Source organism: Amblyomma mixtum, chromosome 3 (genome assembly GCF_055824585.1).
Source record: "Amblyomma mixtum isolate Tamu chromosome 3, ASM5582458v1, whole genome shotgun sequence".
NCBI classification, from domain to species: Eukaryota; Metazoa; Arthropoda; class Arachnida; order Ixodida; family Ixodidae; genus Amblyomma; species Amblyomma mixtum.
The window spans coordinates 130,130,006-130,153,155 of record NC_143014.1 but is presented as its reverse complement, the minus strand read 5'-3'; the positions used below and the strand labels follow the sequence as shown (position 1 = coordinate 130,153,155).

General features: G+C 48.7%; 1 protein-coding gene and 1 long non-coding RNA gene across 2 annotated transcripts in view; one reads left to right on the top strand and one right to left on the bottom strand.

Annotated features, from left to right (window-relative positions):
* Positions 1-13,375: 13,375 nt before the first annotated feature.
* Positions 13,376-19,210, bottom strand: LOC149351817 (uncharacterized). Its single transcript, XR_016289509.1, has 3 exons — positions 18,519-19,210; positions 16,729-16,821; positions 13,376-14,416 (listed from the first exon to the last, which is right to left on the bottom strand). It is a non-coding gene; the product is annotated as an uncharacterized LOC149351817 (long non-coding RNA).
* Positions 19,211-20,937: 1,727 nt separating this feature from the next.
* Positions 20,938-23,150, top strand: part of LOC149351815 (nose resistant to fluoxetine protein 6-like) — an 85,494-nt gene continuing 83,281 nt past the window's right edge. Inside the window, exon 1 of the mRNA XM_089581144.1 lies at positions 20,938-21,752. Within this exon, the coding sequence (XP_089437270.1) occupies positions 21,332-21,752 (421 nt within the window). The 5' untranslated portion in view covers positions 20,938-21,331. The remainder of the gene's footprint in view (positions 21,753-23,150) is intronic.

The following is a 23,150-nucleotide window of genomic DNA, read 5'->3' as shown; positions in this document are numbered from 1 at the left end:
GGCCTGCTTCAAAAAGCTTCGTTCCTTTCCTGATATTCGCTCCTCGAAAGAATTTTTCAGCCTCATGAATAAGTCGAAATCCCGCCTCTACGAACAGCGGCAGTCGCTAGCAGACGCCATCCCTTCGCAGTCGCGGGGCGAGCCTTCCCAAGCAGCACAAATTGATTGGTCCAACAGTGGCAAAAGAGTGGCGGAAATTGGCATGAATATTGGTCCTACACTGGCATTTGAGCAATCCGAGACTTTTTCCAACAATGGCCCTTCATTCATGCCAAGATTGTGCCTATACTCAGCCAGTCTAGCTGCCAGCATTGACCCAACATTCAGCCAGTCTATCCACAAATGGCCAACGTTCGTGCCAAGACTATGCCCATGTTCAGCCAATCTATTAATTATGGCCCGACATTCGTGCCAATACTATGCCCATATTCAGCCAATCTCACGCCAATAGTATGCCCACATTCAGTCGCTCTGTCAATAATGGCCCGAAATTCGCGCCAATAGTATGCCCACATTCCGCCAGTATCAATAATAGCCCAGGTTTGCTCCGACTTGTGCCCACTTTTCCACCCTTGATCTAACTTTTATAGGTGGCATATCAATTGCAAGGCCAGTGGGAAATTGTACGCGATCGGGGGTCCCACCTAGTTTTGTACCACACCTCTTGCTGGCCAGCAACAATGCAGACATATACCGCTTGTTTTCCACCAGCCGGAGCTTGTATGTGTAACATTTTACATATGAGCAGTCAGCAGACATACAAAAAAGAAAGAACGGATTCAAAGAACAAAATTTATTGCATCTACGGTGCCAGTACATCGTGAAATGCATTGTGCCGGAGCCGCTGAATCGATGAGTCATATCGGCACTAATCGTTGCACTCCTCTTGTAAGAGAACTTTTGCAGTGCCTTGAAACAAATTCCTCGCCAAGCTCTTGCACGATGACCTGGCTGTACATCGCAGCTGCAAAGAGGTGCATGATGTGATCATGAGTGTAAGTACAACCATCGCAGAAAAAAGACAAGAAATAAAATAACACATTGATCTTAGTGGCGCGCAGTGTGCGAGAAGGTACTCGCAACATATGTTGAAAGTATAATTTCTAAATGACTCTTAATATAAATCCCCACACTAATAGCAAAATGTTGAATTGAATTTAACAATTTTTTCCCACCGTATTGCTAATTTCTAATCCCAATTTGCCGTGTCACACCCTCAAATACATATTAAAAGTCACAACAAGAGATAAATATAGTGTTTAATACAAATCAATCTATTTTTATATTTCCTATCAAAATTATATGTCTATTGCGAGCTGGTTTGCCTTTTTGTTCCAGCAAAGTATGGCACAGGTGGTAGCAGCTCCTCCCTATCGAACAGCTGTGAGCAATTTTTTTTTCGCTATGAAATATAATATTCCATGCAAAGACGGCTTGCACAGTTTTGCGAAATGCGCTGAACGCAGGAGACCGAATACACTTTTTTTAAAGTAAGCAGATTATCGATGCCGCTTGGCATGCATGTAACGGGCCAGACGGAAATCTTACTTGAAAACCACACGAAATCACTCTTCCGTTAGTCCATGGGTGATTAATTCCGAGACAACAAGGATAAAGTTCGCTGGGACCAGGAATTCCGCTTTTTCTCGTACGCCTGCAACTGGCCAAGACAAGGGCACCCGGCACGGGAATATTACACGCGGCCAGAAAACTGCTGCAGTGAAAGAATAAGCGCTTCTGGTACTCATCTTGCACAAACGATAGACAACCAATGTCGTAATGAACGCAACATGAGTCGGGCCACACGACACTCCGCCACGGTGATTGAAGAGATAGTCAACGTTCGGTAAATCCATTTTTTCAAAGCTGAAAAATAAAGTTCTCACCATTCTGTGCATGCCTTTGCGCTAGACATTTCGCTGTGAAAGTTGCCATTCAGAAGTTGGCGCCAGTGCTTTGTCGCTTTCTCGTTTCCTGCCGGAGAAAAAAAAGGTCGGCGCTGATTCAAAGCGGCAATTACGCCAAGAACCATATTCATTTCCGAACACATTTCAATATAAAAGTATGGTGGTACTCACAAATAGAATCTTGCAGGCCAGGTTACTGAATTCCGTCATAATTGTCAAATCGTATCGGGTGCGGATTCTCGACAACGAACGGCGTCAGCTTGAGCGCGCATGCTTCGTCGGCACGCTGGTTGTGTGGCTTTTCGCCGCCTTGCTAGCTACAGGCGATACTCGTTGGGCGAGTGTTCGGGAAAGGAGGAGACCACGATGGGACAGGTTTCTTATATTTTTCGGAGAATTTGCTGCAGCAAGAGAAACGGCAGCTGGAAAAGGGGTAGAAGAAAATCTAGGCAGGGTGGATGAGCGGCGTTGCGCTTAGTTGGGCGCGAGGGGAAAACAGGTTAGAGAAGGTCAGTGTACCTAAAATCACAAAGAAAAAAAAAACTCCTAGCATGGTGAGGGCCAGCGCTCTTCCAACAAAGAGGCTCGGCCCGGCAAAAGGCGGCTGTATGGGACTTCAAAAAGGGGGTGGAGAGGGGGGGGGGTGAAATGAGTGAAAGAATTCCGGAATGTCCGGAGGGTGCGCCATAGGCGTTGAGCACGTGAAAAGCGGCAAGGAAACGACAATGCGGAGATGTTGGAAGTGGAAACGTGGAGCTTGGGCATGAATTTCGTCAAAACGGCTCCAAACATTAGCGTAATCTCTGCGGTCGTGTGCCTCTTTGGTTGAAGCTGAGATAAACGTGTTACTATGAAAATACCGGAAATATAAAACAATAAATAAAATTAGCGGGAACAATGCGTGTTCTTTGAGTGTTTCATATATGATACTTGTGGCGGACAAAGTAGGATGACATACGTCCAAGCAACACCATTCATCAATATAATCCAATGATTCGCTTCTAGAGCGACGAATACCCTACATTTTATACACACCAGTGTAGGCAGGTCAGTCTAAGCCGTCATGCGGCCCACCCGTGCGTGTCTGCGCTAGCTCGAAATGACGCGGCGCGCTAATCAGCAATGCACCTGTTATGGCTCATTGGTATTAAGGATACGCGCAAAGAAAAGGCAAAAAAAAAAAACTAGTGGAAATGCGACCGGGAAAAAGTTCCGATCTTTAATTTGATAAACGTGATAATTTAAAGCAAAAACGTATGCTAGAGCCGTCGTTATAGAATACCCAAAAAGCACAGCAGAATAACAAAACAATTTGCGACATTAAAAAAACCTAGCCACCTGAGCTTCGCGGCTTCAGGAAGCAGAGCCGTTTGTTCGCTTATTATTTTTTTTTTTAATTTAACATACATCTACATTTTCTTTCTCGTCTGCTGCTTCTTCACGCAGTAAATGCGCAGCAAGTTGTTCACGTCAACTGTTTATTTGCGATAAAACCAAAATCCCGTTTTACTCACATCGTTTCTTCTCTCAAAATGCGCCACGCAATAATTTGTGACCTAGTGGAAAAAGCGATTTATTTGTTTTTTTCTAGGGTGAGCATCCTGTGGGTGAGGCATTGTATTCCGGATTGTGTAATACGATTCAGCGTTTCGTGCAGCATAAACTTATTAGTTAAGTTGAGCCTATATCTTGAGACACGAATTTGAACCGGCAACCTATAATCGGGGGCTGTGGTATGCGAGGTATGCGAGAGATATGCGAGGCAGTACGTTAACTAGTGCGTTATTATATCATTCCTCGAATCGAAATTTCATTTTCTTGATTGTGGCACCTCTTTCTCTCTTTCTTTTATTTTTGCATACCATAATTACAAAAGACGCCGCTTTTCAAAATTCGTATACCATCGTGAATGAATCTGACCTCTGCTCACTTTCGCGCAATCAATTACATCGCGCTTTTTATTGTAATTTCGCGTCAGAGTTCGACGCTAGCGCTGTTGTTGGTCATAAAAAATAAAGAAATAAACAAGTCCGAATATTAAAAAACACGGATTGAGAGAAATAACCACATATAATCACAGGGACATCATTTGGTGTGTCGTGGAGCGGCACTGCCAATACAGGGAAAACAGCGGACAAGTAGGGCCATCATAGCGGGTGTAATGAGGCGGCACTGCCAATATGGGGACGACAGCGGACATTTAGGGCCATCGTTGGAGGTGTAACTAAGTGGCATTGCCAATACGGGGAAAACATCGGACAAGTAGGGCCATCGTTGGAGGTGTAACTAAGCGGCATTGCCAATATGGGGAAAACATCGGACAAGTAGGGCCAATGTTGGAAATGGCACATTGTGGCAGTGCCAATATGGGGACAATGAAGGCAACATTGGTCCTGTATAGGGCCACACATAGCCAACAGACTCCCAATATTGGGCCAACGGTTTGTGCTGCCTGGGTTCCTGACAGGGACGAGGAACTGGCCGCGCGGGGGAGCTGAACGCAGCCTCGACGGTGGCGGTGCCTGGCGGGTGCAGGGTGCCGGGTGCCGGAGGAACAAAAAACTGCGTTGCAAAGCCATCTACACGCGGCATCTGGGGTCGAGACAGTCAATGCGGGATCTTTACTATCAGCAGGCATATCGCTTGGCTCGTTTCAATGTTTCGTGCTTTAGCTCACCAAAATGTCGCAGTTTTTCGTTGCTTCGGCGCCCGCCGCGTGGAGTATACCACTTTTGTCCCCGATAGTACATGACTGGCTTGATCGCTCATGTAGTTGCAGGTAAATAATGCGAAAATTGGACAGCAACAGTGGTCGCAAGTGAAACATCACACCTCTCGTCTCTGCTGTAACAACTACATAGTTGCTCAGCTGCTTGTGGTGGAGAAGTTCGTGAAATATACTGTTAATGTTTTGCTTATAAGAAACTCACTTTACTAACCTAAAGGCTGCATTTCTGCTTCACTTTTTGCAGTCTTCCCTCCTAGACTGCCAAAGCAATACATGCCACAGTCACATAGTGTACACAGCGAATGTCATCACTGGAAAGTTAGTGAGGTACTTTTTTGCATACATAACAAAGACATTAACCGATCTGGACGACGAAAAGGGACTGGCGCTGGTAACCGTGGACATTAAATACATGAGACATAGCGTTTGTGGCTTGCCAGGTAATTGTCCATTTTGCTGTCGTCTTGCCTTCGAGGCCAGGAGTCTATCACCCTTCTTTGAAATAAAAGCTTCGTGGAAAGTTTTGGACCGCGCGTTTCGGTGCTTTTTTTTTTTTTTGTGCGCGTGGAGCCACAGAAAAGCCCACTGCAGGAAAATCAGAAGCATGCGTGCAGTGAACAAAAGCGCTGCCGCGCCCGGTTCTGAGCGCTTGCAAAAACGCTAATGCTACACTCTCAAAGATATGATGTTTTTAAAGTATATTTATTGACCTTGCTCCCCGGGCTGCTCTGAATGGGCCAGGGGCGGCTACGCTTCACTAGTAGCCCGCGCCACCGCTGGCTTCAGCCGAGGATAAACAGGACGAGGGAAGCACGCCCCTCACTCTCGGGCATCCCTTTGTGCGGCGTTCGTTCTGCCTGCTGCGTGTTTGTCTCACGGCCGCCGCGCTACGGCGCTTTGTGCGAGTAATTGCGGTGGCCAGGATGAAGCTTCCCGGTGTCGTTGCAACGCGTTGTTGCATATAAAATTGCCTAATCACCAAGATTTTCATTATAATATTTTTGTCCTACACATTCTGAGGCACAAGCCTTTACATTATCAAGCCTTTACATTATTATCTGCTCGGTCGACCGATAAGGCTTCATATTTTCAATGTGTTGCTGCTTGTAGTGGAGACACAAATTAAAATGTAGCCTTGACTTGTCTCAGACCACTCATGTGTGGTACTAACTTCCATTGTGGTATGTGGGCCATTTAACTATCGTTCTTTAAAAACACGATCAGAATACGCAATTTCGACTACAAATGGCTCCTTTCGGAAAGGGCCAGTAACCACCGTTATAATACACAATATTTCAAGTACGTCGCAGACCACACTTCCCTACTATACATAACTGTGCTTGGCGCTACGGTTTTTTTTTTTTTAAATAAATCCACAGGTTTGTGAATTAGAGGACGTTTGCCCTCCCTGTATAGCCGATAGAGCTACAACCACTCCCTCCCACTTGGGAAAGTGCCTACTGCCTGGCGCCCCGCCTCGTTGGTTCAGTGGCGCTCGGCTGATGACCCGAGAGACGCGGGTTCGATCCCGGCCACGGCGGCCGAATTTCGATGAAGGCGAAATTTTAGAGGCCCGTGTACTGTGCGATGCCAGTGCACGTTAAAGAACCCCAGGTGGTCGAAATTTCCGAAGCCCTTCACTACGGCGTCTCTCATAGCCTGAGTTGCTTTGGGACGTTAAACCCGAATAAACCAAACCAGACCCACTGCCTGGCCTCCTTTAATGACTTGCAGAATACTCACTCATTACAGTTAGTCATCCTTCCATGCACACATGACCCAGGCGCAAGTGGGTCATGGGCTTATTAGGTGCCACGGTTACGTAATTTCTTGCCCTTACTTCGGAATTGCGTAAAGGAGACCACGACCCCGAGATGATCACCTTGTGAGAATCGAGATCACCTTGGTGATTGCGAGATGACCGCCTCCAAAAGATGACGAACGCGGACCCTTCCTTTTTTCATCCTCCTCTTTTCGAAACAACAAATGTATCGAAGCGGACGTGCTATTGTGAATGACCGCAGAATAAAAAAAATTAAAATGCTATGAAAAACTGTCCCGGTTTTATGTGCTATAGCGCCGTCGCACGGACCTTCACGGCTGCTCAAAAACCGCTCCAGTGCCAGGCAGCTTCGCCCTAGCCACCGAATTTACTTGCTCAAAGCGTCTTATCACGGCGGACAAGCTGGCAGCACGCAGAACGAACTCGGCACTAGGTTTTCACGGGCGTTGTTGTCAAGGGACGCCCGAGAGTGAAGGGCATGTTTCCCTCGCCCTCTTTACCTCGGAGCAAGCGAGCGGCGGCTAGGCTGGCGCGCCGCGATAGCGGAACGCAGGTGCTCCTGGCCCGTTCGCAGCGGCCTGACGTTTTTTTTGACCAAGACTGTACATAGTGGGCGCATTTGTTTTTCAGTCCCGGACTGTCCGGGACTACTTGCGGACTCGAGTCCGGTATTTGTTTTTCTCGGGCAGCCCGAAAGCTCCGCCCACCTGCCTGCATCGCCATAGTCGTTTTTAGCCTATGGCAGTCCGCGGGCTGCTGAGAAGGCAGCAGACGACAGCTGCGCGCCGCGCTGGCAGCCATATTGAGTTAGACTCCGTGTGCATTTTGAGTACTTTTCGTGTTCCTGGAGGTCGATATCATGCGTTAAACCTTCAAATGAGCTCCGTAGCTGCTCTCTGAGCCATCGCAAGACTTTTTGTTCTTGCATCTTCGTTTATTTTCTTGAAATCCACCGCACACGGACGCGCGTTCGAAGCTGCGAGCGCGTATTGTTTGCTCGTGTCGTCAAGAGGTTCTCGTTCGCTTGTTTTGCGACATGCTGTCTGTACGCTTACCTGAAAGCATCGCATGTGAACCACTCGTATACTGGAGCAGCTATAGAGCTTGTTGTCAACATTTTTGCGAAGGCTTTCGTCCATCTGCCTATCCGCAACGAGTTGGGCTACTTTGTGCGAACTTCGCCGCAAGCAGTAGCGGCGAGCATACCTCCGAAGCTGAGTTCTGTAATGCACCTACGCTAAGCTGACAGTACAGTCTTTAAATCGACTCAGTATCAAGATCGAGCGCACGGCGTTGCTTCGGCGTCGTGGTGGCCGTGGCTTGCATCGTCTGCTAGCAGATGACAGCGTCCTTGTACGGTAACCGAGGGGGAGCCCGGCTCTGACGGCGAGTTCGAAAGCAGCCTATGGCATGCCTATGGCATGCCTATGGCAAGTAGGTCATGTGACCATGACGCTTTTCCTGTCCGAGCGGAAGCCGATACCTGCCAGCAAGTAGTCCGGGTATAGTGCCTAGTAGTCCGGGACTGGAAAAACAAATGCGGCCAGTGGTTGGTGGCAGAATAACGGCGTATTAATCCCCATGACAACGCACGGCTGAAACACGGGGGCTCAGGGGGTGTTCGCATGGCATCTGCTTCACGTGCGGACTAGTTCAGAACCGGGCCCGCTAGTGGAGGTGAGCGGATGTATCGTTGTCCGCCTCTTCTGCCCACGGCCTCGCGCCGCGCTTTAAGGCCCGTTCACACTTGCCCAAAAATCCGGCGAGCGAAGCGGAATCGGCCGCTTGACGCGGAAAGCGGCGCGGCGAGGGCGATCGGGCTGGACCGATTTCCGCCGCGCGGCGACACACATGGCGGCGCCCTTCGAAGCCGGACCCCTCGCTTCGGACTGAATTCTCGTTGTTGCTACCTTTTTCAGTCCGTTCACTGGCCAAAAATTCAGCACAGGTCTTTCGTTTCGTCTCACCTCGCCTCTAAGAAAACGTATAAGTGATAAATTTGCTTTATTTTTTTATTCAGAGTGACGATTCTGCCGCTTCTAGGCTTAACAGCAGAGTCGGTTTGTTGACAGTAATGGTTCCCGCCCTGACAACCAGATGGCGCCACTATATGCTAAGTTTATTTTTGCGTCTGTGCTATAGCATGCGCTGAACTAAACGTGAGAATGCGCCTGCGTTTAACGTACGCAAGCATGCATACGCTTATGGTACGTAGACAGCGTAAATTTATGCTCTTTTTTCACTATATCTGTGTATGCCGCTAGCAGCGACGCGGTGTGGAAAAGCGAGAAACAGCAGGGGCGCGGCGGATCCGCCTCGCGCGCACTATACCCGCGCGTGAACAAGTGAGAATAGGTCCTTGTTTTTGCGGCGAGCGAATCCGCTTCGCTCACCGGATTTTTGGGCAAGTGTGAATGGGCCTTTAAGTATTTTCGTACACCATTTCTTTGCTGTAGTGGCATGTTAAAATTGGTTGCGCTGCTGGTCAACAATGGTAACCGCAGCGTTGGGTCAATGCACAGAGAACACATTTTCTATGGTTTAAAAAAGATATATCTGAAATACACTAAATGTCTATGTTATAGCATTCCACAACAGAAACAATACAGATTATGTGTGTCGACGCACCAGAGGTGTTAAGTTTATCTTAAACAGCGCAGCTGACATCTTCAGTACATCATTTCGTGCATAAGTCGCGCAATATTTATGCGATCATTCTGAGCATACTGTTCACGCAATACAGAAGGATCATTCTGTGCACAGTGAGTGCACGTAATTTACTGCATGCGTGATGCACGTTACAATCGTTTATTACAATCGTTACAAAAATTGTTGAGTATATTTATGTAAACACGTGAAAGGAAACCCCTATCACACAATGGCCTTCAATGTCCACGCTAATATACGTGGCACCAATAGGATTCTGTTAACACCACAGTTGCATTATCGGCTCCCACGATTTTCCAGCTCTTCTGCGGGCCAAACCCGATCACTGCTTCGTCGGCAGAAGTGACTAAATCATAGCAGTGCATGACCCACGGCGCCGAAGTGGGCGATGGCTTCCGAGAAAGCGAGCGCAGGTAGAGGCGCGATCCTATCGTATCCGTGCGGGTCTCGCCGCACTGTTCGCAATTTGAAGGTCACGAACACAAAGCCAAACACCACCGTATTGTCGCAGCACCGACATGACTAACACATGAAGGAAAACGACGCCAAAATGTCTGTGACCGGCGCCGCAAATTAGGCGACAACGCGCGAGATAACGCTACTGGCGGAGTTCGCGAAACACGCAAAGGATGCGCTGCGGTTGCAATGGCCGCGCCGGTCAGGAATTCAAAAGAGGGAAAGAGAGAGAGACCTTTTTTCCTTTCAAAAGCTTCTTGCTGTTAGATCTTGTTCTTTATTACAGACGATATAGCGCCAATTCCCCACTTAGTTACGTTCACAGCGGATGGCGGCGCAGTTACGGCATCAGCGGACGTGTCTCGCATTGAGAATGATGTGTTGCATGGACAAATTGGTTAAGAAACGTTCTGAGAATTACAGAGCTAGAAGACAACGAAGAAGAACAAGGAGACACACAACTACGCTCTTTATTTCTGAAGGCAGCCCATCCTGGACCTTTCATACTGATAAAAAATTGGCAGTGGCTTAGCAGTCGTTAAGCCTGGATATACAAGCGAAAATGTTCAGTTACGCTTAGTTTGACGTCATGGCTGTCGCAGTTCGCGCAAAATGCACTGGGAGCACCACGATAACGGTGGAGGCGTTCGGCCGTCCACACACTGCCTGTACGGAGGTGGAGGAGGAGACGCGCGTGTAGGGAATACGGTGCTGTCTTAGAAGGTTGCTTTAGAGACATGTACTGTGGTGTCCATTCCTTTCGGGTATACACCAAGATATGAGAGACAGGCATTTCCCTTCCTTAAAAGCAATTTTCATTTCATTTCATTTTCCTTAAGGCCCTTACGGCGCGGTTCTGGTGTCCACCGAGATATGAGAGAGACAGGCGTCGTTTCCTTTGCTTAAAACTAATTTTCTTTTCATTTTCCTTCCCTTACAGCGCGGTTCGGGTGTCCACGTGTCCACCGAGATATGAGAGTTTCCTGGCGCACTGTTTGTCTTCTAATTATTTTTTTATTTCTGATATTTTATTTCTTTCATTTCTTTTTTTATTCTCGTTTCAGTGCTTATTTTTATTCTTTTTTTCATTACGGAGTCGTCAGCCACCTGCGCTGCGCGTGACGTCGCTCGGTTTCGCGCATGCGCAGAAGTGGTAAATCTGGCCTCCGGCTCACGCGAAGCGCGGTGTTGACGAGCCTAGTGAAGCTTTTCGCTTCAGAAGTCGGAGAGAGTAATGCGTGCGCGCAACGACCATCAATGTTGAAACACGGAAATAACCAACAGATGCGCCACATTTTCATCATCGTCATCCACAAAAAATAACGCGGCTTGAACAAGCGAAAAAAAAAAGAGGCGGGGGGGGGGGGGGGGGGGACAGATGCGGGATAACCCCCCCCCCCACACACACACACACACGCACACACAAAAAAAGAAACCACCACCAACACCCCAACAACCAACAAGGCTAAATGATAATCAGATTTTTATCAGTATAAAAGGTGCGGATCGGCAGCATTCCGAAATAAAGTTGTTAGCGCAGTTGTGCGTCCTCGTTCTTGTCCGTTGCCTTCCACCGCTGTGATTCCGAGAATGTTTTTCACATTAGCCGGGACAGAAGTTGCCCGCGCTTTCCCACATCACCACATCTGTATTAGGGTTCCTGTATAGGAGCTCTAATCAGTGTAGGGGGCCTCGGGCTAACAGCGCCACCACCCGAGACAGCGGACGGCGCTGGCAAACAGCCTTTTGCACAAGCCGTAAATCGGACAATGATTCATATGAATCGGACATGATTCATAATGAGACAAGTCATATTCTCCCGCACGAGTTAAAAACCTTTGTGTCAAGTCACCATGCTGTTTCACTGAAATGCCTTCACCTAAACGTTCGCTCGCTGTACAGCAAAGAAACCGACATAAATGTCTTCATCACTGGTTTTAATTTTTTGTTTGATGCAGTCATGCTTAGTGAAACTTGGTGCAGGGATGACCGCGAGCTGCCCAATTTTCCGTCCTACCAGTCGTACAGTGTGAATCGAACAAATCGTCGGGGCGGTGGTGTAATGCTGTTGTTAAGAGAACATGTGAACTGCGAGTTGCTTTCCGACTTTTGTATCTGCTGTGATGATTTTGAAATTATAACAGCTTGCGTGAATGACTATACGTTTTCTGTTTGCTACAGACCGACACATGGAAACCTTTCTAGCTTCTTTTCTTTTTATGAACAGCTGTTGTCATTTACTTCGGAAACTGGTAATTACTTGGTGTCTGCCGGGGATTTCAATATTGACATGTTGACCATCTCTGCACCGCAGAAGGCCATGCTAACCATTTTAACCTCAAACGGATATGAAAATGTCATCCGTGCGCCAACTAGGATCACAACCGAAAGCGAAACACTGCTTGATCTGTTTATCACAAATGCCGATTCTACAAACGCTGCTAGTGGTGTAATATCATACGACCTAAGTGACCACCTTCCAATATTTTTTTCTGTTAAGAAAACATAACCTTATAGCAAACAAAAAGCATCAGTACGTTTCCCTCCAGACCATTACACAGGGTTTAGATAGTTTCAGAGCTGAGTTACAGCGTTGTGATATTAAGGAAATTCTGGAAACAGATAACGTAGAAATCGCGTACAGCAAGCTTATTGATGATATCTCTCGAATATATAAGCGCCATTTCCCTGAACAAAAGTTTAGACTGGGTAAAAAAATAAGAAAGCCATGGATAACTCCCGAATTGTTAAAACAAATAAATTGTAAAAATGCACTCTACCACAAGTTTATTAAGACCAAGGATCCAAGCGTATTAAAGGAATATAAATCATTTAGAAACAAACTGAACAGAAAATTAAAAGTGCATAGGAAATTATATTTTCATGCCGAATTTGATAGCTGCTCGAATAAACCTGATATTTTATGGCAGAAGCTAAATACCCTCTTGAATCGTCGCAGGTCATCTCCGTGTGTAGAAAAGCTACTTCTTGGTGGCAAAGAAATATCAGGGAGTGCTCTAGCAAATACGTTTAACGATTATTTTGTGGGCTACTCCAATAGTTGTGCATTGACTGATATTCCGACTTTACTGCCTGATAGAAATCAATTTTCACTTTTTTTTAAAAGATACAAGTGAGATATGGAGAAAGAATATCGAGCACATGTTTGATTGGCCGGACCTGCATGCCTTCTACATCGCAACTTGAGCTATTTTTGAGTGAAAGTAAAACTGACTTTACCTCAAGTTCCGTAAAAGGGCGAAAAAAAAGTTTGGTTTGGTTTGGTTTATGGGGTTTAACGTCCCAAAGCGACTAAGGCTATGAGAGACGCCGTAGTGGAGGGCTCCGGAAATTTCGACCACCTGGGGCACGTTAAAGAACCCCAGGTGGTCGAAATTTGCGCTATTTGGTGTATAAGCACGCGTCATTACGGCATTTCACACGCTGAGACTTACCTAAAGCCACCCTTTCTGCCAATGCCACCTTTGGCTTCCTTATATTTTGCGATCAGGAATCGCGATTTTCGGTCGCTCCATGATATCGCGTTCACCGTCGCCGGACGGTGGCGGCAAACCACGAGACACAGGTGACGGCGTGGGCTGCCGAAGAGGTGACGGCGTGGCCTGCCGAAGAGGTGACGGCGTGGGCTGCCGAAGAGGTGGCGGCGTGGCCTGCCGAAGAGGTGACGGCGTGGCCTGCCGAAGAGGTGACGGCGTGGCCTGCCGAAGAGGTGGCGGCGTGGCCTGCCGAAGAGGTGGCGGCGTGGCCTGCCGAAGAGGTGACGGCGTTGGCTGCCGAAGAGATGGCGGCGTGGCCTGCCGAAGAGGTGACGGCGTGGCCTGCCGAAGAGGTGACGGCGTGGCCTGCCGAAGAGGTGGCGGCGTGGCCTGCCGAAGAGGTGACGGCGTGGCCTGCCGAAGAGGTGACGGCGTGGCCTGCCGAAGAGGTGACGGTGTGGCCTGCCGAAGAGGTGACGGCGTGGGCTGCCGAAGAGGTGGCGGCGTGAGCCGACTGGCACCCTCAACGACAGCCGGTGTCGTGGGTGAAGGCGAGCTGGGTGCTGCCACATGCAGCACACTGATGCGAAGGCCGCCTGGACAAATAAAGTAACTTACAGCACATCACAAACGGCGACATAGCCCACGTGCTTAACCAACGTTACTCACCTTCAGACTCGTACAGAAACCCACCATCGCTCATATGCGAGCCGTACTCGTCAAGCACGGCATATGCCTGCGTTTCGACGCCGTCTATGAGCGGAAGCGTCTGCTATGTGTTTACACAAGCGCTTACACGATGTGAACTCGCCGAAATGGTAGTGCAGAAGTGTAGAAGAACTCGTGTAGCGCTTGGCCAAATCGAGTGCCGAAGTGTAGGTTGCGCTGGCTACACTAACAAATCGAGTGCGCGAGTGTAACACTGCTTACACTAGTGTAGAAAGTGTAGACAAATCGAGCAGAATGTCAGCTTATTGACAAAACTAGTTCCCGTTCTAACCACCAGATAGCGCCTTCATTTATTTCCTTTGTGTCCTCCACGCTTTTCGCGAGGCTGCCAGAATTGTTTTCATTTTTTATTTGCAGCATGTTGCGCAACACCTTTGTGCATTGGCCCGAGATTTGGTTGGAAGGAGCTTCAGTGCCTCCTGCTACGGGCGGCATTCGGTGCACGGCTCAGCACACCGGCTGCTGTGCTTACTCGTCCTCGTGGTATGCGGCCTGTGCCTGCACGTGCCCTTGTACGATGAAAGCGCGCCGAAAATCTCTGTTCGTGTGTGTGTGTGCGCGCGCGTGTTTTGTCGCTTCTGTGTCGTTCGCCAATTTGTAACAGCAACCTCGCGCTCGATGCAGTCTTCTCCGGAGCAGTTAAGGCCTCCTGAAAAAAAAAAAAAAATCAGTCGTGCTTACGGTCATACGTTCGCTGGCGCCTCTCGTTCGCGTATGACAGGTCGCGTTCGAAATAGAGCTGTGCTCTTTATATGGCTTGTACAGAGCGCAAAACGCTTGTCTAGAACACGTTCTGGGCGTGTTTCGGGCTGAACACGCGGTTTCTAGCGATAACATTTGGTTAAAAATGGTCTGGATGTAAGCATGTGCAGTTTGGTTTAAAATAGTCTGAATGTAAGCATGTGCAGTTAAACCCATAGGACTTCAGCGTTATTATTTTTTTTTTGCCTTCCTGATCGTGGCGGCTTTGGGAGCTGCGGGACACACAGTTAGGTCGTTCTAGACATGTGTTTTGCCCTCTGTACCCATCTTTTATTACCCACGCATTATTATAAATTAAAAAACAGTACCCATTGGCTTTTTTCCTATTTAGCAGTCGGAAAGCCTTTGTTTTGATTTTTTTTTGCATTCTAATGTACTTCCTAGGACATATTTTCCCGAACATTTGAAGGAACTCAAAAGAAAACATTCGACAGAAGTCTGTCTGGTTGGGAAATTTAATGTTAGAAGAAGGTAAGTGACGCCTACCAAGTAAAATACAGGAAAAACACGACGTTTCGGGTGTGACTACGGGCGAGCGCAGCTTGGCTTTTTAAGCCCCTGCATGAAGGACCTCAGGGTCAATGGCCGCAGCCCATGGACGTAGGATGAGCGGAGAATCCCCAGGGAACGATTAACATTCTCTCGTGTTTGCTGAATGTGCCACGCCTCGAGTAGAAGCCTCCTGCGTGGGTTAGCTTAGTTACCATCTTTGGACCCATTCGAACGTCAATGAGAGAACAAGTTAAACGCAGCTGCGTAAAATTTAGCAGGCAAGTTCAGTTTAATTATTTTAAGTGGAGCTCTATTACTAACATTTATCACAGTTCTGTGTCTCAAAAACGCGCAGATCTATGGAGGCTATTATTACTCTTAAACAATTAATTACTTCGATAAAATTTATTCCTGTTAAAAGTGTGCTACTGTGGCGGTTCAGACGTAAGTGCTGGCATAAACCATAAAATGAGAAGGTGGCTAGTTTGGTTTCCATACTGAGAACTTGGATATTTTCTCCCATTCTTCGATGGCGGCAGAGACTACTTCGCACTTGATCTGCAAAGGTTTTGGTCGCCTGTACCCTGCTTTGCGGTAAGGGGGGGAGGTGTTGACTGTTTCGTGCATTCGGGCCGATGCGACGCGTGGAGTGTCGTTGCCCATGCAGCATCGATCAGCTTTGCTCTCGGCAAGGAGAACGCGCCCGGTTCCGCGTCCTCAGAAGAGCGAGTTTCAACCCGCCTGGAATGTTTCCATTTCGGGAAGAGGTCGAGACGCTCTTTGTGCGATGCACTACAGCTGCAGGTGCTCAGCGTCCGAGGACCCGCGACTACGGGAGGACCTGCGCGCAACGGCCGCGGCGAGGATAGTACACAGCTGAGGTCAGCGACCACGTCCTGTCGGTTCTTGGGAAAAGGTGGGGCGGGAGGAGGGGATGGAAACATGCAGCCGCAGGAATGCTAGTGCATAGTTGGTGACGGGGAGGTCTTTCACTGAGTAAGCTTGGGAAACGCCGCTGCTCAACAAAGGAGCACGTGCAGCGAAAGGAGCACCAACAACTCTGTGAGGACTCTTGCAGCAAGAAGGAGGAGTCTGGACATGAAAGGTTGAAGGAAACTCCCTCGCCATCGATGGGGCTTGGTCTCACGCAGAAATACAACAGCGAGAGAGAGAGAATAGGATTGTGACGTTGATGTGAAAGGAAATAGGCGCTTTCTTTTACGGCCCTGTTGCGCGTAGCACTGCTGAGTACCTGTGGAAAGGAAGGAGGGAATGAGGGGGGGGGGGGGGGCAGGTAAGCGGGACAGGGTGGAAAGACGAAAGGTAGACGGCTGCAGAGAGCGAGCTCAGAGAAGGTACAGTGCTGTCAGGGTCAGATTGCGTGTCGAAGGTGCTTCCCGGGAAAGCAGCCTGACTGCCGCATACTATGGGACGAGGTTGGAGAGGGGCTACAGGTAAAAAAAAAAAAAAACAGCATAACGAAGGCCGCTTTGTTTTGTCTGAACCGCAATGAAAAAAATGGTAGGGTTTTAACGCTGTGAAACCGAATAGGTGCGCGAAAGCGCTTGAAGCAACACCACCTCGAAGGCAACCGCATACCTGATTTTATCGTCAGCCGCTATCGGCAGCCGCGACCGGGAGTAAAGAGAGGGGGGGGGGGGGTTCCGCACGTTGACGGAGCAGCTGCTCAAGGCCGCCATCACATACCTCGCATTTTTCAGGTGTGCAGGTGAAGAAGCACTTTCGCGCTAAAAAGGAAAGTTTCCATCCTCGCTGGTGCTCGTCCTCTTTCAGGAGCACCTGGAAAACACAGCCACAGACAACGCATTCTGAAGTGCGTTCACCTGAAAGACTGTCCGATCACACTGATGCAACGGGTGATCAGTCAACGGGTGAGCTCGGAAGTGTTTGATTACGTCGCACTACGACGCCGACAGTGTTCAGCCCAAAGAAAGTTCCTGAATGCTCTGTTAGTGTAAGACTGAGGTTTCATCATCACCTAGAAGCAATCATACATTGCCGCTTATGAAGGAGTTGCGAAGATGCAATGGACTCTCTAGTCGCCACCAGAAAATGCAATATCGGAGTAACAGGCGAGAAAAAAACTGGGGACGAGAGAAGCCAGTAGTCACTGAAGGCATGGCATCATTCAAATTTTTGAAAGCGTTTTTATCTTCCGGTCGTGGATGTCACTACGGTGTACCATTCCGCATCTCTGAGAGCGATGCTGAGAAGTGTAGACAAGGTTTCCAAAAAGCTACCAAACAGGGACTGACGTAAGTGGCGGACGACTCTGCGTCGGGCCTGACTGCTCAGATCAGCAGTTTGTGTGTGTGCGTGCACTGCTGCATCGCTTTCTCGATCACTTTCTGCTATTTTTTGCACCTTTACTTTCTCTTTATATTTTCTCGCTTTTATCGGCTTGGACGCCACACCAGTGTCCCCCCGCTACACCGGTACTAGCCATCACATAGTCATCATCAGGGTTTGGGTACCCTTGGTCGGCGAATCAGTGTGAGGAGGGAAGATGCGTGTCGCCACTGTGCCTTGTCGGCGATTAGTTCGTGAAATTAAGGCTATGTATGCAAGACGTGAGTTAAATTCGTAATCAATATTTCTTCCTGAATATTCTTGACTGAGACCGGATCTCAGTTCGGAATTGATATCACTCGCCGAAGGGAAGGTAGCAGAAAAAGACACCGCACTGACAGCGCCGAAGCCGCCCAGCTTCCCTTCCACGCGTTTTTCGTGCGGAATGCTTACGGGCAGCCACAGCGGTTGCGATGACGTCATGCAATTTTCCAGGAACTTGCTAACGTCTGCATCTACGAGGTTGCATAGCTCATTGAGAAGCGGCCGGTACCGGTTCCGACAACGGTAGAAAATTTCTGACTGCAATTGTCCGGCGATCGTGACTGAAGCCAGAACGTGTTGACTGGCCTTCCTGCATGCAGACAGGCGCAAATTTTGTCTTCGCTATCTTCGCCATCGGGACTGCCGGATTCAGGACGCTTCCGTAGATAAGGGCTGAGAAGCTGCAAAATGTAGGCTGGACAGGAATAATTAATAAAAGAAGCGATTGAGAAAAGAGATTCAGAGAAAAGAGTGAGGGAGTGATCACCGTAATTGGTATAAAGCGCTGGCGAAATGCAGGCTTTGCAAGCAGAGCTGGAGCTTTACACGTGCCGATGCATTTGGAAAGAAAGCCAACAGAAGGCCGAACGCCTCTGGTGAGAGCGGGGCCGACGACCTTAATTGTTAGATTTCGGAGCAGAACACTGTGTAGCAGGTTTCAAAGCTCAGCCTGGACTTACTTTTAGTTCCGGGCTGAGTTCAAGAAGGAAACTTTCTGTGGGCGCTGTGGTTTGATGCACTTTTTTATCGGCTGTTTGAAGCTTAAACAAAGCCGGAAGCTCGCATCCGGCTTCTTACAGCTCATATACAAATGAGACGCGCTCTGCGGTAGCACGATATTTGCTCAATATATACATACTTACCACTTACTCACGGAAACGGTTCCGAACGCGGGCGGACCAAGTGGCCTGCCTGTTAAAGCCAGAAAAAATAACAATAATAATAAAAACAACGAACATGAGAAGCCCCATTACCTCCGCACATAAATGAGAACATAAATAATGACACGGTTTTGCTGGTTGCCACTATAGCTGGAATCCTTTATTTTCCGTGGTACCGTAGCTCGATATAATCTAAGCTATTGAGGTAAACGTCAAGTGGCAATATCAATCTCGCACGTACGTCAGACGTCTATGGAAACGAAAGCGCGTTTAATGGAGCCGACAAAAGTAATATCTGTGTGTTGTGTCAGCCAACCGACAGAACATCACCGTGAAGTGAAACAATACAGCGCAGTTGCCCACGTGTCGGAGATGTTATACAACAAGAATGAAACCGAATAACGAGTGCTTACGTATACATGCGTCGGTAAATTTTGCTCGGTCCCATTTTAGAAACAGCCCCAGTGGAATCATTACGTTTCATGTACTTAAGCATAGGCGTACGAGTTCCCAGCTGCAAGAACGAAGCGAGAAACACTCGCTGCAGTGACTCAGTGGTTACGGCGTTCAAGTGCTGAGCCCGAGGGCGCGGTGGCCACATTCCGGTGAAGGCGAATTGCGAAAACGTTCCTGCACTAAGATTTCAATACACGTTCAGGGCCCCTCAAGTTCAAAGGCAAAGCGCAGTGATCCATGACTGTATCGCACGTAAATTTACAAATTCAAAGATGCACTGCTAACGCGCAGCAGTCGCATCATATATTTGACGAATCACCCATGAAGTGCATTTGCCTTTCTTTCCGGATGTTCACGTTTCACTGCAGTCCGACGCATCAGTGTAGGCGCACGTTCTTATGCATGCTTTGCAAAGAAAAGCCTCGTGTGGCGGTTGTTGTAGGTGCCACCTCAAAACGTTGCCGGTAACGGTTCGGAGAATCTACGTTCAGCCTTTTTCTTTTGGTGGTGGAAACCTTGTGCTTCGTCTTCATTGTCATTCTGAAACAACTTGATGGAAGTTGCGTCTCATTGTCCTGGGGCTGCGCCATCCAGAGCTGTTTTCAAGACAGGTATCCGGCCGGTTCCTACTGTTCTGGGACTGAAAAAAGAAAGAAAGAAGGAAAGAAAGGAGGAAAGAAAGAAGGAAAGAAGAAAAGAAAGAAAGACAGAAAGAAAGGAAGAAAGAAAAAAGAAGGAAAGGAAGGAAGAAAGAAAGAAAGAAAGAAAGGAAGGAAGGAAGAAAGAAAGAAAGAAAGAAAGGAAGAAAGAAAGGAAGAAAGAAAGAAAGAAAGAAAGAAAGAAAGAAGGAAAGAAAGAAGGAAAGAAAGAAAGGAAAGAAAGAAAGGGTCATAGTTGTTTTTAAGAAACTTTCTGGGAAGATGGGTAAAGCCAAGGGCTAATTTGTGTCGCCTCGCTCTTCTACGAACGGTTACTGCTCTACCAAGTCAGTCGCTCTTTCATTAGAACGCTGTTGACAACGACACGTAGTTGGTACAAAGTGGTTTGCGGGAAATCCCCGCGAGATGCGGTATGGTTCCACAGGAGAACAATTAGACTCCAGCAGAGCATGCAACCATATACAGCATCGACGGAAGCTTTGTTGATACAAAGGAATGAACGTTAGGCAGGTCGGGACGACATGTGTTTACTTTGACAACGATCTCTGAGACGGATGTGCCTCATCCTATCTGTGCCTCATCCTATCTGCGCCTCATCCTATCTGTGCACAGGCTGTTATAGAGAGTTTCCAGTCGTGTTTATGCACCTATCCCAGCGCTGCGGACCTGGAGATTCTGAACATCATTTGTGTAGCTTGCTCATTACGACTAGGGAAAATGAAGCTGTTTGCAGCGCTCACGGCTCGCGAGCGTCAGCGCGGAATAGTTCCACGTGCGCACCTTCTCAGAGCCTGACACACAACCAGACGGACTTTGCGCTGGCAGAGGCCAATATATTGCCAAGGAGGCGACCTCCCGCGGGGGTAACGCAAGTATTGCTTTTGTTCTTGGCCCGTGCGACGGTGGTAAATGTGTCAAAGGCCCCCCCGGCGACAGAACATGAAGCAGTTGTTACGTCCTTGACATCGCCGAAGTTATGGGGAAATTTCGCCCGGCCGCTTGGAGATCGTGATGCCTCCGTTCGAAAGAAGACGCTCGCATTGTATTCGCGGGCAGCATAGTTGGGGTATAGTAATCTCGCGACCCGCGCGTCAACCACCTCCCTCCGTGGCACCCGCACCCGTCGCAGTGCGCGCGGACCGCGTGTACGGTGTAGCCCCCTCATCCCTCTCTCTCTACACCCCCCTCCCAACGCTTCTGCCTGCACGGTGGCTCGCTTTCCTACCGGCCAGAAAACTGTGTCGGCTTGGGGAAAGGGTGCGGCTCTCGCTGTACGCCTCGCGCGCGCGTCCAAAAAGGAGAGAAAGCCTTTGGCACCGCACAAGCGCGATCCGGCTCCTCCCGACAGCTCTCTCCGGCATCCTCTGTCCGCTGTACCCGCCCGGCCCACACTCTCGACAGCCTCCGGTCTGGATCAGCCGCAGCGGTGTGCCGTTGCCGTGTCGGGCCCACAGATCGGACAGCATACGCGACTTCGCCTACCTGCATTTAGCGTAATCACTGCCAGGCAGTGAGCGTTGCGGGGCATTATCCAAGCTCCTGAATTGCCGCTGTGTTTACGCCAACCACCGCGCGACGTGTCCGTTGCGACCGTAGCCAGAACGCAGTCTTTCCTAGCGTCGTCAAACATATCAGCAAAGCCGGTAGATACGAAGCGAAAGCTTACCGCAAAAGCTGCTCATGAAATCGGCTAACATGAACAGGAGAGGCCGCTACTGCCTCACTGCTTTGACGCTGTGGGCGGCGCTTCTGCTATGCTGCTCGCTGTGGGCCCAGAAGTGCAGAGCGGAGTCCTCGCTACCGGCTGCGCCCGAAGAAATTCGGACCCAAGACAGCAATGGCGAGGACGTGGCCTCGAGAGCCCACTCACGTGGGCTGGACCTGGGAGACGACAGCAGCAACGAGACCGAGACGGAAGCGGCCCGTCGCCAGTGGAAGGACCAAGAGGGACGCCTCAAGGCGCGCGTCGAGTCCTTCTTCAAGATACTGTTCCCCAACCTGGTGCGGCTAGGATCGGAGGCCGAGATCTCGGCCGAGTGCCAGGCGGCCTACTTCAAGATGTTCCTTGCCATCCGGCAACTCAAGACATGGGCATTGCAAAGTAAGTAGTCGCGAGAGCCCCTGCGGCATTTCCGAGGCAGCTTCCACAGCCGCGGCTTATATTTTACTTTGCCGAAATTGAAAGCTGATGGAGTTGATATAAATCCGTACTTTTAGGGAGCGCGAAATGCACGGACACGAAAGACATACTTGTACACAGGGCAAATCGCTTTGTCCTTTGTACGAGTGCGCATTTCCTGTCCGTGTATTTCACGCTTCCAAAGAGTAGATTTTCTTGGCTTGTCCGCAGATAGGCCATTTACAGCGCTTTCGTAGTGTTTTTGTGTGCGAGAGAATTCGGACTTGATAATTACTTATTTCATCACGATCAGAAATTCGCGAACTCTGGCGCATGCCGAAACTTCGTTCACACTTACTGAAAGCAACCTCGTGTAGAGTGTCGTCCAAGGCGGATCTGATGCTGGAAGGGCTACTCGTCCAACGAAATTTTCAATTGCTAAATATTTTTAATCTCAGCGTGTTTTTATTCACTCTCTGTTCGAAAAAAAAAATGCTTTAAAGAGTTAAAGAAAGAAAGCTCTATTAGAAGAGCGCTTTCACCAGGTATTGTTCTTTTAGATGAAACAACTATTTTGAAGAGTGAAGTGCGCAAATACTCCCATCTACATGAGAGTCATTGCGTGTTTGACTCTTCTAAAGTGTGCGCGTTTGTTTCTGTCCTTTTCTTCGAGGGCACGATGCTTCCGAAATGGACTTCTTCGGGGTGATTTTTTTTTAATCGAAGTGGTCGAAGTGCGCCATTCACTTGGTCCTGTTTGTCTTCTTAGTTTTAGCCCACGCGCATTCGATCAGAATTGTATGGGCAGAGCTAGAGGTGCGTGGATAGAGAAGGCAATTTGGCGATGTTATCGTTGCATTCAAACATGTAGCTGCTGCCTCTCATTGAGCCTTCACCGTAAGAGACTTGAAATACGGCACTCATCTTGATGTCAAGCGATGCTGCGAATCACAAAGTGAAGTCAGCGCTCGCTCTGCTTAACCTTCTTTTATCGCTTTAGAAGAAGGCCTGCGACGAAAACCAATGTTTCATGCAGGCGCGAACGCTCATATGCTTTATAAGATCATGCCCTCTGCAGCTTGCTGTTCAAGATTAACCGAACGCCTGCGTACTTGCATGACAGAGCAAGTGAAAAAACTACGCCCATGTTCCAAAGCGACACAGTCTCAGCTATATCTTGTCGTGCAGCCGGAATTCCCTTGCGAACAGGGCTGCTGTTATTATTGCATTTCTCAATTCTGCGGAGATTCGCATTTGTTGCGTCTTTTTAATTTTGATCTTGGGAAAAAAGTGCGCACCATTCTCTGTACTTTGAATCAAGGGTCGCTTGACGGCCAACAAAGAATCACTTGACAGAGACACGTGGCCTCTTGTTGCTCG